The following is a 17967-nucleotide window of genomic DNA, read 5'->3' as shown; positions in this document are numbered from 1 at the left end:
AGAAGAGATTGTTTTGAATACTGTCTGTCCTTGCCTCATGATAGCTTGCATGTGGTTAGTTCCACAGACCCTGAAGAGAGATCAGACTGTGGAGAGATGGACAGCGATGTTGGGGGGGGGGGATAAACCGCCTGCAGGAAGGGATTCAAAGTTGCCCCAAATGGTGCACAGAGAGTTGTAATTATAAAGTAGTCGCAGTAGGCCATACTCAGTATGTTATGCAGTAGTATAAATGTATAAGTAGTTGTCACGTTAATCATATTAATAATATGTTAACCATGTATTTACAGTGAATTAATATCTATATAATCTATATCTATATTCATATCTCAAGTAGGAGTCTAGCAGTCGATTCATGCTTTGGAAAATTAAGCAAAATGGGTGGAGGTACCTTGCTGCCAAGGTGAACCAATAGAGCAGGAGAATTGTGTTTGTTATACGTCTGAGCTTGGTTTGTTGGTGTTTTGTGACCAATCAGGACTTGGAAGTCCTTATCTGGAATTGAGAGTTATGGTTTATCAACTGGTTGCTCTTTGTGCTCGGGGTACTTGGTACTTGTTGCCAGAGTGTGACAGGAGCGCATTGCTGGATTGCTCCTTCATTTGTCTCAGCCGGATAAATGGCTTACCCTTCACTCACACTGCAAGCTTCACTCTCTCTCTCGTATGTGTGTCTGTGTGTCAAAGGAAAGCAAGATGGGAGATGCGAAAACTAAAGAATTACAATGTATCTGTACAAATGGCAAATAAAGCACAATTTCTTCAAAAAGCAGGAGCAGCCACAGCTCTTTTATATACTTCTTGGTTAAATGAGAGACTGTTTTCCTCTAAAACCAGAGCTGCAATTGGAAGACAGCTGATGACAGTTAGCAGTGGCTGTTTCCCTTACCCTGCCCAATAAGAAAGAGGGTTGTGGAACTAAATTTCCCAAGAGACATTGCGCCTACCGAGGTATAACAGGTGTTTTCTTTTTAAATCTGATTGACGTGTTAGCATTTAATTAAGTGCATTTGTACAGATACATCGTAATTCTTTAGTTTTGTAATTCTCTATGATTCTGCCTGATTAAATTCTTTTGCATGCTTTGTCTGTGTTGTCCCATTAACAATTTCTTATGCCAAAACCAACACCTTGAAGTACTGTACTTTTGGTACTTTCTTGAAATACGGTACCTGGTGCAGTGAAAAAGCATCCTAAATCAGCCCTGGGCCTTTTTAAACAACCAGCACTGCCATAGCTACAGGATGACTTAATCTAAAAATGGCCACAGACTGCCTTCACAAGGTGGGGGACATCACTCACATCACCCCTGGGTTGAGGCTCAAAGAGCCCAAGCTGTAATCCACCCATGTCTCTGGCAGAGCCGCGGATTGCGCAAGCTAGCAGCGGCGGGTGAGTGTAACATGAACTCGCATGATGATAATGGGCAGAACGGCTAACTGATCCATGTCACAAAGAGATAAGAAGGTGAAAGATTACTTGTTGATTTTTCACTTCAGAAAACAAAGGAAAACAGCTTTAAAGGTGATGAAACTTCACCCACCGAATCCAGTTATTCCTGAGAAGCAAACTTGTGACCACTATGAGTATCTGCCCACACCTGCCCTAAGTAAGGGGAGGGATCTTATAATTGTTCAATGCTGTCAATGTTTTGTCTTGAATCAAAAATTAATCTGCATGTGCATTGTTGGGGTGACATGGTGGTACAGTGGTTAGCACTGTTGCCTTGGACCAAGGTTCAAGTCTCCACCATAGCTCTGTATGTGGAGTTTGCATGTTCTAACTGTGCCATTGTTGGATGTCGTCCAGGTACTTGAGTTTCCCCCCTCAGTTCAAATAGATGCTCAGGTGTTACCAAATCGTGCATGTGTGTGTGCGCCCTGCGATGGGTTGGCACCCCATCCTGGGTTATTCCCTGCGATAGGTTGGCACCCCATCCTGGGTTATTCCCTGCGATGGGTTGGCACCCCATCCTGGGTTATTCCCTGCGATAGGTTGGCACCCCATCCTGGGTTATTCCCTGCGATAGGTTGGCACCCAATCCTGGGTTATTCCTTGCGTTGTGCCCATAGCTTCCAGGATAGGCTCTGGATCCCCCGCAACCCTGAATAGTTGTTTCAGAAAAAGGAAGGGTGATTTTTCATCATTACGTGAGATAATCCATTGTGTTTGTTTTGTTTTTTGAAAGATGAAGGGCAGGTTTTGTGGAAAGAAAAAATGACATTTGGTAGGCCAGAGAAGGGAGGCATATTGGGTCTGTTATGTCTTAGGCAAGAAGAGATTGTTTTGAATACTGTCTGTCCTTGCCTCATGATAGCTTGCATGTGGTTAGTTCCACAGACCCTGAAGAGAGATCAGACCGTGGAGAGATGGACAGCGATGTTGGGGGGGGGGGGGGGGGGGGGATAAACCGCCTGCAGGAAGGGATTCAAAGTTGCCCCAAATGGTGCACAGAGAGTTGTAATTATAAAGTAGTCGCAGTAGGCCATACTCAGTATGTTATGCAGTAGTATAAATGTATAAGTAGTTGTCACGTTAATCATATTAATAATATGTTAGCCATGTATTTACAGTGAATTAATATCTATATAATCAATATCTATATTCATATCTCAAGTAGGAGTCTAACAGTCGATACATGTTTTGTAAAATTAAGCAAAATGGGTGGAGGTACCTTGCTGCCAAGGTGAACCAATAGAGCAAGAGAATTGTGTTTGTTATACGTCTGAGCTTGGTTTGTTGGTGTTTTGTGACCAATCAGGACTTGGAAGTCCTTATCTGGAATTGAGAGTTATGGTTTATCAACTGGTTGCTCTTTGTGCTCGGGGTACTTGGTACTTGTTGCCAGAGTGTGACAGGAGCGCATTGCTGGATTGCTCCTTCATTTGTCTGCCTGATTAAATTCTTTTGCATGCTTTGTCTGTGTTGTCCCATTAACAATTTCTTATGCCAAAACCAACACCTTGAAGTACTGTACTTTTGGTACTTTCTTGAAATACGGTACCTGGTGCAGTGAAAAAGCATCCTAAATCAGCCCTGGGCCTTTTTAAACAACCAGCACTGCCATAGCTACAGGATGACTTAATCTAAAAATGGCCACAGACTGCCTTCATAAGGTGGGGGACATCACTCACATCACCCCTGGGCCGAGGCTCAAAGAGCCCAAGCCGTAATCCACCCATGTCTCTGGCAGAGCCGCGGTTTGCGCAAGCTAGCAGCGGCGGGTGAGTGTAACATGAACCCGCATGATGATAATGGGCAGAACGGCAAACTCATCCATGTCACAAAGAGATAAGATATAAAGACAGAAGAAAACAGAGCTTTCACGGCGATGAAACTTCACCCACCCAACGCAGTTATTCCTGAGAAGGAAACAAGCCCAGCCTGAGGCCACCATGAGTATCTGCCCATACCTGCCCTAAGTTATTGTTCCAGGGAAAGTGAAGCACAGGCATGTGTGAAACATGTGAGACTCGGTGTGAATTTTTTATCAAAAATGAATCTGCATTTTCATTGCTGGGGTGACATGGCGGTGCAGTGCTTAAGCACTGTCACCTCAGACCTCTTGGAGCAGGGTTCCAGTCTCCGCCATGCTTCTGTATGTGGAGTTTGTATGTTCTAACTGTGCCATTGTTGGATTTTGTCCAGGTACTCGTGTTTCCCCCCACAGTCCAAAAACATGCTGAGGAGTTATCAAACTGTCCATAAGTGTGAATTGTGTGTGTGTGCGCCCTGCGATGGGTTGGCACCCCACCCTGGGTTATTCACCGCATTGTGCCCGTAACTTCCAGGATAGGCTCTGGATCCCCTGCAACCCTGAATAATTGTTTCAGAAAATGAATGGATGGATCTCTGTGTCAGATGTTCTGTTGTGTTTGTTTTGTCTTTTGAAAGATGAAGGAGGAGTTTGTGGAGGGCTGCATTAATTGTTATCAACAGCAATGCCAATTGTAAAATAAAACCATTTTTTTTTAAAGAAAACATTTCATTGAAGAATATTGTGTTTTTTTTTTGTTTTTTATATTGTCAACATGTAACGGTATTCCATTATTTATTTTGGGATTGGGTGCTTTAGGGACCCCGGCTGAAAATGTTTGGGAACCTCTTGCATATATACATCTACAAGTGTTATAGTCCAGCAGTTCTCAACCAGGGGGCGTGGCCATTGCTAACAATATATTTTCAACACGACATATAGGGTGACACAATACTATTTATTTATTATGCATTAAAATGGGGGGGGGGGCGCCAGGAACGGAATTAAGAACTACTGGTGGTACCGATCCTTTTGGCTATATAGTGTATATGTCCTTTATTCATGTTTACGGTCCCCAGTCTAGGGTTGGAGACTGTCAGAAAAGGAAAGGGAAAGGGGAGACGAGATGAGCGGGGAGTAGGGAAAGGGAACACAGGAAATGAAGGGGATCTTTTTTTTTTGTTATTTTATTTTTCACAAACACTTCACAAACAATAGGTGTAACAGACTTCGGGAGTGACACAGGCCAAAATAACGAATGAAACACCACTGCCGAATGAAACCCAAGCTAAGCTAGTCCTACATGAGATAAACGAAACACAAACAAAACAACAAGACTAACTCCTAGCTCCCTAATCAAACCAAAAATTAAACCATGCGTCACGCAGAAAAAAAATGGCAGTCACTCCGTACACACCTAGGTACAAACACACAGCAAGTACACAAAACCGAGCAACGATACCAAAGGGAAAAAACAAAAGGGTTGTCGAAAAACAGACGGAGGTTCAAACCAGAAAAACAATAAACCAGGGCAGAAGTACCAGAAAAGGGCTAACCAAAAATCAGAAACCGAAAACCTAAACTATCATATACAAGCAAGCAAACCAACAATAATCCAAACAGTGAGCAAATGCTTTCGAAGTTAGCAAGGCTGTGGCCTTTTCTTTGCAGAAACAGGAAGCAGCGCCGAAGATGGGAGGGGCGTGGCCTGGTCCAGGAGGCAGAGCCGAAGGGAGCAACCGGAGAATGGCGACGAGGGCAGGAAGTCTGGAGAATCTGCAAGGACATCCTGAAAACACGTAACACATGTAAAATGCATATGAAATTAATGTACTGTCAAACATATAAGTCCTACATTCATATACAATACATATTACAGTAAATGAATGTGTCAGTAGTCACAGCTGATGGCTGTGCCCAAAAGGTCATTAAAAACCTGGATCTTGGTTTTTATGTAGGCCATTCACAACCCCACTCAGGCTCATCACTTGTGCAAGATATTGTACATACAGGGAGAAGGAAAACTCCAAGGAAACCTAGTCAGGGAACTCATTACCACCTGTACCACAAAGATCTGGGAATCCATGACATTCCTGTGCTTCACTTTCCCTGGAACAACAACTCAGGGCAAGCGTGAGCAGATACTCATGGTGGCTTCAAGTTAGGCTGGTTTCCTTCTCAGGAATAATTGGATTGGGTGGGTGAAGTTTCATCACCATCAAAGCCCAGGGGTGATGTGAGTGATGTCCCCCACCTTGTGAAGACAGTCTGTGGCCATTGTTAGATTAAGTCATTCTCTAGCTATGGCAGTGCTAGTTATTTAAAAAGGACCAGGGCTGTCTTAGGGCACTTTTCCACCGCACTGGTACAGCGCATTACTGCTCCCACCACAGGATGAAACACCTTGGGATTCCGGTTGACAACCCCCCCCAGGCTGACATGTGTTCCTGTCCCACACTCTGGAAATGGCCATCCATCTGCCACAGCTAGGTGTTACATGCACGTCCCCTTAGCCTGGTCCAGCCGCTCCTGCGAGCCAGATCAGCCTGTGGGAATCACGTCACATGGCCGTACTGCCGTAAGTGACACTCCCTCACAATGCAGGTGATGTGCCTCGTTAGGGAATCGCTGAGCACCCGCTCGTTCACAAATCAGTGGTACCCAAGGATTCTCCAAAGAGACACAGTACCAAAGTAGTCCAGTCTTAGGTAACAGGATAGCGTCCATGTCTCATAGCCATATAGCAAGACAGGGAGCACCAGGTGTGAGAAAGCATTTGCAGCATATTAGTGCTGGTTACGTATGGCGTTATGAGCCCTGAGTGTGCATTGGTCAGAATGCATAAGTCCGTTGTTCCACCAGCCTTTATTGACAACAGTCGCTTGCTTTCGCGGGTATACACGTGTGGTTCTGCAACAAATTGAACTCCCGGTAAATATCACACACCCTCCAAATAACAGCGATTATCTAATTCCGTAATTACAAATTAACAGCCGTCCTTTATATTTATACAATATTTAAACGAGTTAGCACAATAGCTCTGCAGCCTTCTTATCATGGGCTAACTATAAGCGCTGAGAACGTAATGTTACGCTATCCCTCGTAAATGACGTATTTAAACATACTTAAAATACAAACTTAAACCATAACATAATAAAGGATTAGAGTAAAGGGAACAAACGATAACCAAACACAAACTTACGGCTCTTTGGATGACACATAGCCTACTGGCTTAGAATTCAAGATCCCTTCAATCTCTATCAGGGTGGTCTCCAGAACTTCCGAGGTGACGATCTCTGGACCCAAGCTGGCATTAAGCGCTGACTTAATTGACTTTACCTCCCTCTCCCAGGCTCCTCCAAAGTGCGGGGCGCAGGGTGAATTGAATGAGAATCGGATCTGTTGTGCTGCCAACCGTGACTGCAGGGATGGATGTACAGTAGGGCTTGAAAGGCTTCCAGGAGCTCCCTGTTTCCCCCCTTAAAGTTAGTCCCCTGGTCAGACAACAGCTCCATGGGTTTCCCACGGCGTGAGATGAATCTTCGCAGGGATATGAGGAATGAATCAGTGCTCAGGCTAAGGAGCACTTCAATATGGACTGCTCTGGTGGTTAAGCATTTAAAAAGCAGTCCCCAGCATTTCTCTGTGCAACGCCCCCTTTTTACCTGCAGTGGACCAAAGCAGTCAATTCCTGTGGAATAAAATGCTGGCTGGTACAGTCTGACACGAGCAGGAGGCAGGTCTGACATCTTACTGTAGGTACAATGGGTTGTGCCCTCCATTTCTGACACTCGAAACAGCATCGCTGTTCCTTCCTTACTGCCTCTCGGCCTCTTAGGATCCAATACTTCCTCCTCAGCTCGGCAAACAGACGCTCGGCTCCTGGATGTTTCAGTTCTCTGTCTGTCTGTTGAATAAGGAGCTTAGTAATTGGGTGCTTTGGATCTAATAACACTGGATGGACAGTGTCTGCTTCCAGCTTATCACACCGGCGCAAACGACCACCCACACGTATCAGCTGCAGAGAATGGTCCAATTCTGGTGCCAAGGTCAACAAGCGACTGCTCATGGGGAGCGACCTTCCCTCCTTTAGGCACCAGACCTCATCGGGAAAACTCTCCAACTGCACCGCTCTCAAGACATTAAGTTCCGCCTGTCTGTAATGCTCTGCCATCGGATTGCCCTCTGCCTCTGGTGCCGCCCCATGCAAACGCCGTGCGGTCTCAGCAACAAGATCACTAAAGGTGCTGTACTGATGCGTGTCAGGTAGGTTAATACTAGCTGTAGGCATGGTCAGCAGACAAATCACAGCCTTCCGTAATTCATCACTGTGGTCAGTAGTGGGAAATGGCACCTCAACTGGCCATTGCTCAGGCGGTAAGGCTAGGAACGATGGACTGCATGCCCACCGGCTCTTCCCAGCAATCTCCTGCAACGTCTTCCCTCTGGTGAGATCATCAGCGGGATTCTCCGCTGATGGCACGTATCGCCAGGCCTGTAAGTCCGTCAATTCCTGTATCTCTGCAATGCGGGTCCCCACAAACACTTTAAAGTGACAGGAATCTGACCTGATCCATGATAGGACCGTCGTGGAATCTGTCCACATTGTGACTCTATGAACTGCTTCGGTCAGCTCACGTTGCAGCAGTTTAGCTAACTGTGCACCTGTAAGAGCGGCACACAACTCTAGCCGTGGCATGGATAGTTGGCGTTTCGGGGCCACTCTAGAGCGAGCTGTCAGGAATGCCACCTCAACTCGACCTTGGGTGTCTTCTGTACGGAGGTAAGCTACACTACCGTATGCCCGTTCTGACGCGTCGCAGAAAATGTGTACCATTCTCCAAGTATCAGCGTGATCCATCTCTGGACTAACATAGCAACGGGGTAAGCAGATACTGTCAATGTGACACAGCTCACCTTCCCAGGCCTGCCAGGCATTCAGTAAATTCTTAGGCAGAAGGGGATCATCCCACCCCCTTTCTTTATCCCACAATTGCTGGACAATGATCTTTGCTCTCGTCGTATATGGTATAAGGAATCCAAGGGGGTCGTACTGGCTGGCCAGGACTCGGTATATACTCCTCATTGTGGTGGGAGATGACCTAAGTGGTCTTGATCTGTATCTTATTGTGTCCGTCTGGCACATCCAGCTCAAGCCAAGCGCATGCTCTTGCTGTTCCACTTCACCGTGGTTTAGCCACTGTTCACTACTTTCTGATCGAAGAGCCCTTGGCAAGTGATTGATGACTTCTAGTTGGTTACTTGCCCACTGTCGCAATTCAAGCCCTCCCTGTGTCAGCAGTGCTCTGGTCTTGTCCACCATACGTTTAGCCTGAGCCGCCGATGGGAAACTCTGGAGCCAGTTGTCGACATAAAAGTGAGCTTCCACTGAACATCTGACATCTTCCCCCTCATAGCTGTGGTCTCGGACGTGCCGCAGGAGTGCGTAGATGGCACAACATGGTGAGCACGTTGTCCCGAAGGGCAAGACTTGCCACTCATATACATCAGGCTGGGAGTCTCTTTTTAGATCTCGCCAAAGGAAGCGCGTAAAGGGACGATCTTCTGGAAGCAATCTCACCTGATGAAACATTCCTTTTATGTCACTGCTGATGGCAGTGGAGTGTTCTCGGAAGCGCAACAGGACACCAAGAATTGAGGGCCCCAGGTTCGGGCCTGGCAGCAGAAGCTTATTGATGTTCTGATTCTCATAATCAAAGGAGCAGTTGAACACAACACGGTTCTTACCATTGTGTGTCACTAGATGATGGGGAATAAACCAAGACTGTGTACTTGTCGCTTCTAACTCAGGACTGATCTTCCGTATGTAGCCTGATTCTTCCAACTTCCTGATCTCAGTGCTATAGGCCTGAGCTTTAACTTGATCTCTCATGAGTCGCTTTTCTATCGCTCGCAGGTGGGGCAGTACTGCTTGGGGAGGGGCTCTCAGAATGGGCATACTTGCAACCCTCAACAGAGGTGTGGCATAACGACGAACACCATCTACCTCAACACGTTGAGTCTTAGCTTCCAGCAACTCTATAGCTTCCTGGTCTCTACGTGACTGTGTCACCAGCTTCTCATTTTGGTATGGGAGTGTGTCTAACTGCCAGAGTTTCTCCACTTGGCTGTACAGCTCAGACATAGGAGAACATGTGGACAGAAAGAGGCACTGCTGGGAATTATTGCACTGTATGCGACTTACAGGCCCCTGAAGAGTCCAGCCCAATCTTGTTTTCACTGCTGCAGGGCCACCCGGTGGTCCAAGGCGTACTGGCTTAATGGGTGTTATGAGATGGGGGTGATCTGACCCAATCAGCAGGAGTGGCTTAGCATTGTAAAAAGGCTCAAGTGGAAGTGACTTAAGATGCTTGAACTTCCTCTTCAAACCATCTACTGGGTAGGTATGATCGGCCAAACCTAGCTGTGCTGCAGTGAATGCCTTATCAACTGTGAATGTCTTGGCTGGGTGATTAACTGGAGAAATAGTAAATGTCACTGATGAGCCCTGCAACGTTCTCTCGTCGTGACGTATTGTCCTCACTGTCAGACTCTCTGGCTGACCGTCGAGCTTCAGGTGCCGTGTAGCTTCTGGCAGTAGAATCGTCCTCTCTGAACCATCATCCAGAATGGCGTATGTCTCCAAAGAGTGATCACCACTCCGCAGGAGCACCTTACTGATCTTGAGAAGGACCTGGTTGCAGCCGGCACGTCGATCCAGATACAAGATATCAGTGGGCTGATCTGGACCCTTTGAAGAAGTGGGGTTGGCATCCTTCCGCTCGGCAGCAGTCCTGTCATTAACAACATGCAAAGACTCGAGATGTTTGCCTCTGCAGATCTTGCACTGCAATTTCAGTTTGCACTGAGCAGCCAGATGCTGGCGTCCGCATCGCCAGCATCGATTGTTGCTTTTCACCCAGGTTATCCTCTGGTCTCTGGAGAGCTGCTTGAAATTGGCACACTGATCCAGGAAATGTTGGTTGTTGCAGCAGTATGGGCAGTATACTCTGGGTTTCACCTCTGAGGTCTGTCCGCAGGAGGTATCGGCAGGGTGGGCCTCTGTGGTGCCATGGAGAACTGTGGCAACCCTGCTGGGCTTTCCCTCCCTGCTATAATCTTTCTTGGGTCTGTAGTCCTTACGTCTCCCCTCCTCTATCCTATCCATGCTGTCCCCTCCTTCTTGAACAAGAAGTTCCAACCAGCGAGAAAAGTCTAATAGGGAGGGGACTCCATCTTGTCTCCAACAGAGTTATCGACGGAAGGTAGCACGGAGATCTTGTGGCAGCTTCCTCATTAACCTTGCAACGTGAGATCCACACTGCAGCTCAATCACTCCATCTTCCCCAAGCTGCTCCAGCATCCCCACGAGTGCTCTAACTCATAATGCAAACCTACGGAACCCTGCTATGTCACCTGGTCGTATGGTGGGCTCATCCATCAACTCTGATATTCGCCTTAACGACAACTGGTGAGGTTGGCCATACTGTCTAGTCAGTGAAGTCATTGTGTCAGTGTAGGGGGATGAGGAGTTGACATAAGAGTCTGCTATCAGGAGAGCTTCCTCAAACTTCAAGTGGTGACACAGGATCTGATACTTGAATCTCTCCGTTGCATCAGCTGGCAGGATGTTCTCCAGTGCAATCCGGAGCCTTGCAAATTCTCTAGGATCATCCCTGGTAAACTTGGGAATGGAGGGTTTGGGACCTCGATATATCCTTTCTTGATAGTTGGGTGGGGGGTCTGTGTACGTGTGTCTCTGTTGTTCAATAGAAGACCAGGGGTTATGACAAAGCTCTGGCTGGTTGGGGAAGTAATGTGCAGATTCTCCAACAACATCAGCTGGGTCATCGTATTGCGGCGAAGAGGGGGGTGGTGACAGGTGGGTCTCCAATCTCCTCAAACGTTCCCGGAGCTCTTCCATGATTCTCATTGTTGGGTCCAACTGTGCACTAGGCGCTGGAAGGGGGTCAGGAGCATCATCTGGGAAATCTGTAGGTGGAGGTGGGAGTGGCCACTCATCATCTTCCTCTGTCAAAGGTGGATGGCTTCGACTATGAAATGGCTCCACCCGAATGGCTCGTGGCTGGCCCATGACATGTGTCAGTGGAGGTGGGGGCAGTGACCACATCTCCTCCTGGCGCTGTTTGGACTGGATGGTCAGCACATTGGGTCGTGGTGGTGGCATGGCATTACTATCCTGGTGGTGCCTAATCTCCTTCACCATCTCATGCAAACACCTGTTCTCCTCCTGCAGCTGATGTATTGCCATCGCCACTGCTGAAGGGCTTTGGTGCGTAGCTAGAGTATTTTCACATACAGGGGGTGTACTGCTATAATACGGGTATTGGAGTGAATGGGATTGGAGGGGAGTCATCTCGGCGAATCCCTCGTGATATCTCGGAGTTTGCTGTGTAACAGCAGAGGCAGCCTTTGGTGGAACGTAAACCTCGTAGTCTTGTAACCACGCCGGGAGACGCACTGTTCTCCGTGGTCGTGTCTGCTTTGGGGAACTCTCAGCCATTATCACTCAGCTCTCAACTATCCGGCTCGAAGGACCATGTGAGAAAGCATTTGCAGCATATTAGTGCTGGTTACGTATGGCGTTATGAGCCCTGAGTGTGCATCGGTCAGAATGCATAAGTCCGTTGTTCCACCAGCCTTTATTGACAACAGTAGCTTGCTTTCGCGGGTATACACGTGTGGTTTTGCAACAAATTGAACTCCCGGTAAATATCACACACCCTCCAAATAACAGTGATTATCTAATTCCGTAATTACAAATTAACAGCCGTCCTTTATATTTATACAATATTTAAACGAGTTAGCACAATAGCTCTGCAGCCTTCTTAGCATGGGCTAACTATAAGCGCTGAGAACGTAATGTTACGCTATCCCTCGTAAATGACGTATTTAAACATACTTAAAATACAAACTTAAACCATAATATAATAAAGGATTAGAGTAAAGGGAACAAACGATAACCAAACACAAACTTACGGCTCTTTGGACGCACACGCTTCCTGAACTGAGCAAGCCGCACTAATTATGATGACGAACTACAGATACCGCAGCGGGCTACACTTAAAACTACAGTTCCTACGCAGTCCACAAGGTGGCACTCGCCACCCACCACTCCCTCCGTCAGTCGTCTTTACTCTTCATGACACCAGGGGTATAAAGGCTTGGACCTTTTTCCTCTTACAAAGATATCAGGAGCACCACACACCCCTGTTCAGCGACCTCATGACCCCTAATGCTCTTCCAATCTGTCTACTGACTTCATATGAAGAGTCATCATACACATGAATGTTGTTGCCGAGGTAAGTGAACCTCTCAATGCAGTCGACATTCTCTCTGCAGACAGACTCACTGCTTAATTAATTGCACCTTAATTAGATCTCACTCTCTAATTGGCTGGATCGACGTGTTTCCTGTTTGCTGTTTCCTGTGTGAGCGAGACTGGTTGCTACCGCGCGAACTTTTAAACTATAACTATAACCCAAATAATAAATTATAATTAAGCAATCGGATTAATCTTGGCAAGCTTAATAGTCTCCTGATAATCTTCCAAATCTAAGACGGATTAATCGCCTACGCCCCCGGAGTTTTTCCCCGCTAAACGTAAGTATATCACTATGGCTCCTGTCGTTTGCTCTGAGTGCAGTATGTTTAGTTATTCTTCTCCCGTCATTAGCGGTACGTTTGTCTGCGATAAGTGTAAGCTAGTTGCCAGGCTGACAGAGAAGATCGCAGACTTAGAGGGACGCATCCGGACGTTACGGGAGATTCAGGAGAGTGAGAGTTTTATTGACGCAGTGTTAGCGGCTCCGGATATGTCCGCTATAGTGAGCCAGTTTCCCCCGGCTCCGGCAGCAGGGCCTTCGCAGCAAGGTGAGTGGGTGACGACCCGGCGGCATAGCCGTAAGTCCAAACAGCACTCACACCGGCACCATTCACCCATTCGCGTTTCCAACAGGTTCTCCCCACTCAGTGAAACACCCACTGAGCCGCCTGTTGAAAGCGCTCTGGTAATCGGCGATTCTATGCTAAGAAACGTGAGAGTAGTGACTCCAGCGGCCGTAGTTAATTGTCTCCCTGGTGCCAGAGCGACCGACATCTTATCAAACGTAAAAGTGCTGGCTAAGAGTAAACGTAAGTATTCGTATATTGTTATCCATGTCGGCACAAATGATGTCCGATTGAGGCAATCGGAGATCACTAAAGCAAATTTCATAGCGGTGTGCAGTAGGGGTGCACCGATCGATCGGCGCACCGATCGATCGGCCTCGATCACGTTAATTTGAGGGGATCAGAAATCGACCATATTCCCATGAGATCCACCGATCTTAGTTATATGCTTTTAACTCTTTGGGGTCGAGTATGTCGTCGACGACATCGCGTACTTTTCGCGTCTATTTCAGTTTATAAATATCTTGCTGAAATCTTAATGTATAATCATGAAAAAAACGCTGGCTAAATCCGTAATCTGTCTTCTTTTCAAAACGTCCATTGTCGGAAGTATTAAAGTTTTTTTAATTAGGTTAAATCGGCAAAAAAGTAAACCATGTCATCTTACTTTGTTTTACCTGCATCGGGGGCGTGTAGTACCGCTCTCACCCGAAGATCGCTATTCACATTCTAAATAGCCGCATTAGCGCGTATTCAAATCGCATTCGCATGGTAATTTGATTAACAGCGCAACGGTGAAACGCGATCCAGATACATCCCCTTCAGCGCCATAAAAGGGGGTTGGGGACGTGGCCAGGTGACAATGGCTCATTCATACACATGAAAGTTGCTACATATTCAATGAAAGGAGCCAGAAATAGTTACATGAGTTAGGTTTTTCTTATTTATTTATCCAAATTAATGTTGCATCTACACCATTTAGTCATCTTCATGTAGCCAAGACTTTGGTGATCAGATATCTGGGATCAAAACAAACTGCCAGCATTGCTTACTATGTACTTTTATAATGTTTCTGCAAGTGTTCCAAACTGCATTTTGCAATGTCTATACTTTGATGTCAAATTTCAAACTTAACAAAAATCTGACATATTTACAATATATATTAAAATAAAGATGAGTGTAATGGCAAAACAAATATATAAGAAATAATTTATTTGCCATGAATTAAGTGTGATGAAATGTGTGATCATGCCCCAGTCAGTGAAAGTGTGTTTCCTACCCCTAGGCCCCAGAGGGTTAAATCAGCCTTTTCTCCCATTCCCGAGAGAGGTGCAGTGCAGGCTGCCTCCCTCCCTATTTTTTGGACAAGTGTGTCATAACAGCTATATATATATATTTTTTTTACAAAATTAGAGAAATTAAAGTCTGGAAGAAAAAATATGATTTTGTAGTTCAAACAGCAATGCTCATTTATATGTTCATTTATATTTGAGGACACTACCTCATGTTTTGTGAGTATTCATATCAATTTACTCAATAAAAATGGAAACATTGAAGTAACTGTCTTTTAGTTATGAAAGAAACAAGATCGGCAAAAAAAAATCGAGATCGGCAGGTAAGGTTGCCTAAGGATCGGTGATCGTTGATCGGCCAGAAAACTGCAATCGGTGCACCCCTAGTGTGCAGCCTTGCGAAGAAGATGTCCGCGTCAGTAACATGCTCTGGCCCCATCCCTGCTAGACGTGGCGATGAAATGTACAGCAGATTATCGTCGCTGCATCGCTGGCTGTCGGAATGGTGCCCGATAAATGGTGTGGGTTATATAGACCATTGGCGGACATTCTGGGGTAGGCCTTGGCTTTTGAAGAGGGACGGTATTCACCCCACGTGGGCTGGTGCCGATCTCCTATCAAAAAGCATAGCTCACAGTCTTAGGGCAGATTGCTGACTAACCAGAGCCAAGCCAAGGCGGCAGGCAAAACGGCTTAACCGACCGCCTGCTAGTCGCTTAGAGTCGTCACCCAGGCTTCATATTATTGAGACTGTGTCTGTTCCCCGCGGTTTTAATCGTGGGGGGTCATTCCATCGTAGTTCGTGTCTTACAAACATTAGAGAAATTAGACCAATTTCAACTCTGGTTAGTAGGTGTAATGCAAACCTAAAACTTGGACTCCTGAACATTAGATCGCTGGCTCCTAAGACATTGCTCGTAAATGAAATCATTACTGATTCCAATCTTAGTGCCCTATGTCTTACTGAGACTTGGCTAAAACCGAATGAGTTCATGGCACTAAATGAATCCACTCCAGCTGAATATAGCTATAGGCATAATCCTCGACCCGATCGCAAAGGTGGCGGAGCTGCTGCAATATTTAAGACCGACCTAGGAGTGCGTGAAAATACTGGTTATAGCTTTAGTACGTTTGAATTTATTATGCTAAGTCTTGCTAGCACATCTAAGTGTAGTTCTACACCTCCAATCACCATTGCCATTGTGTATAGACTGCCAGGCCCCTATAGAAATTTCCTTAAGGAATTTGCAGATTTCTTAACAAGCTTGGTGGTTACTACCGACAAGGCCTTGATTTTTGGTGATTTTAATATTCATATGGAAAGTGAAAGTGATCCAGTAACAAAAGCATTTACTACCATTCTTGACTCTGTCGTAGGGGTGGCACGGTTCACAAAACCCACGGTTCGGTTTGTATCACGGTTTTAGGGTCACGGTTTTCGGTTCTGTACGGTTCTTGTTATTTTTTCTTTTAATCTTTAACACTCCAGAAATGTACTTCAGCATATGATATATAGCTTAATTATCCACAATTTAGGATACAGTATTTAAAAAGTTATCATGTAATCATGCATAAACTGAATTTGACTTGACTTAAAGCACATTATTAAAATTATTAAACATTATTAATCCCAGAACAGTAATAAAATAAAAGTCTTGCCTTAACATAAATGCTAAGAGAATAGATCGCTTTAATCGCTATTACAGTTGGGTATGGGCACGCGGTCTTATTTAGAAAACATACAAAAAGAGACGCATATAATGTTTAATCATTCGTTTTGTATTTGTCCGGTCCACGGGGTTAATTTAATTGGGGATCGTTAAAATGATAGATCACCTATCTTGATTAAGCCTGATTCGGTTCGTTATATATATATAAAAAAAAAATTGGTATTAATTATATTGAATGTTCTTGAGTAATCGATAAAATCAGTTTCTGTATATGTACAAGACATCAATCTGTAATAGTGCAAAATATGTCCAGTTGATATGTCTAGTATGATCATCTGGCAATAGCCTGTAGGTCTGTGTGGTCAGACACTGCAATAAACAGAATTTTTAGGAACATGGCAAATGTTCACATTGCAGCATGGAAGCAGGCTCACTGTTACAACGCTGACCGGGGAAGCAGAGGCGAGGAGACCTAGGATCGGGGGAATGCGGGGTTTAATGAGCAAAAGGAACACAGACGAGCGGTAAAGCAGAATTACAATATAATGACCGGACTGGAGAAAGAAACGGAAACGCGGATATAGCCTATTCTTTCGCGCGAAAGGGAAACACACTGACGTCACATACGGGGCATGAGGCTACATTGCGCATGGCATGAGGCTACATTGCGCATGTCATGAACCGTCGAACCGTGCGACGCATGCATGCTCCGAACCGAGACAAGCGAACCGAACGGTTCGTTTTTTTTTCATGAACCGTGCCATCCCTACTCTGTCGGTGTACATCAGAATGTAACTGGGCCAACTCATGCCTGTAACCACACCCTAGACCTGATTCTTAGTCATGGTGTCCTGGTAGAACACATATCAATTATCCCTCAGAACCCTCTACTTTCAGATCATTACCTTTTAACATTTCAAATACAACATAACTCCCCTAAGGCCCCAGGCCAGAGGTACGATACTAGACGTTCCATAGCCTCATTATCCGCTGCAACTTTTCTGGAACAGCTCCCACAGTCCTTTAACCTAACCTCCCCATACAAAAAATTTATATAATACAAAATATATTATAGACAATATATTTTCACCAGGTTAAATATATTAATCCAACTACATAAAAAATACATGGACTAATATATTGACCAAAATACATTGACCAAACACCAATGTATTATAAATATATTTTAAATATACAAAAAATTGCCGCTTTAGTATATTGTAGTATATTTCAAAAAATACATTTGTATATTGAAATTACATTTTTCATTATATTTATTTTCAATATATGCAAACATATATGTAAATTAATATATTTCTTATATATGACAGGTATACCAAGAATTATATGAGTATATATAATAAATTATATTTTAAATGTATTGGATTTTTTTTATTTGATAATACATTTTTAAATATATTGTGATGTGTATTACACAATATATTACTATATATATTATACAATATATGTACTGATGTACTATACTGTATAAATATGACTAAACACGTTTCTTATTTTATAGGTATACCATTTATTACTATTTTTACTATTGCCAATTAATATAATGTATAAGCAATAGTTTACTTTTTATAGACACTATATTTTAAAATACATTGTAATGTTTTGCCAATGCACTCGTATTTCAGTAAGTAATATATTTAGTTATAGAATTATATTCATCAGAATTAACCCAGTGGGCACCAACACATGGAATACAGGTGGAAACAGCATGTGGAAAAGACAGGTGAATTACGTGTAAAAAAAAATTCACGTGGGTTTTGGCACGTGGAATGTACGCGCTGTGTTCAACATAAATTCTGCAAACGCAGTGGGCACAA

General features: G+C 44.7%; 1 protein-coding gene and 1 long non-coding RNA gene across 2 annotated transcripts; both read right to left on the bottom strand.

Moving 5' to 3' along the window:
- Positions 1-4445: 4445 nt before the first annotated feature.
- On the bottom strand, positions 4446-12257 carry LOC111843080 (uncharacterized). The gene is made up of 2 exons (XM_023810305.2): positions 6458-12257; positions 4446-5044 (listed from the first exon to the last, which is right to left on the bottom strand). The coding sequence occupies exon 1, from the start codon at positions 10421-10423 to the stop codon at positions 6917-6919; it is 3507 nt and encodes a 1168-aa protein (XP_023666073.2). The 5' UTR covers positions 10424-12257; the 3' UTR covers positions 4446-5044; positions 6458-6916.
- LOC140592073 (uncharacterized) lies at positions 6102-12320 on the bottom strand. The gene is made up of 2 exons (XR_011992315.1): positions 12256-12320; positions 6102-6165 (listed from the first exon to the last, which is right to left on the bottom strand). It is a non-coding gene; the product is annotated as an uncharacterized lncRNA (long non-coding RNA).
- Between the last annotated feature and the right edge of the window lie 5647 nt (positions 12321-17967).

Source organism: Paramormyrops kingsleyae, chromosome 7 (assembly GCF_048594095.1).
Source record: "Paramormyrops kingsleyae isolate MSU_618 chromosome 7, PKINGS_0.4, whole genome shotgun sequence".
In the NCBI taxonomy this organism is placed as follows: Eukaryota; Metazoa; Chordata; class Actinopteri; order Osteoglossiformes; family Mormyridae; genus Paramormyrops; species Paramormyrops kingsleyae.
The sequence above is the reverse complement of the archived record's forward strand: the minus strand, read 5'-3'. Positions and strand labels throughout refer to the sequence as shown.

Bases quoted from the DNA above. Each gene is read 5' to 3' on its own strand.
- LOC111843080 (XM_023810305.2), bottom strand. From the start codon at position 10,423: ATGGATAGGATAGAGGAGGGGAGACGTAAGGACTACAGACCCAAGAAA.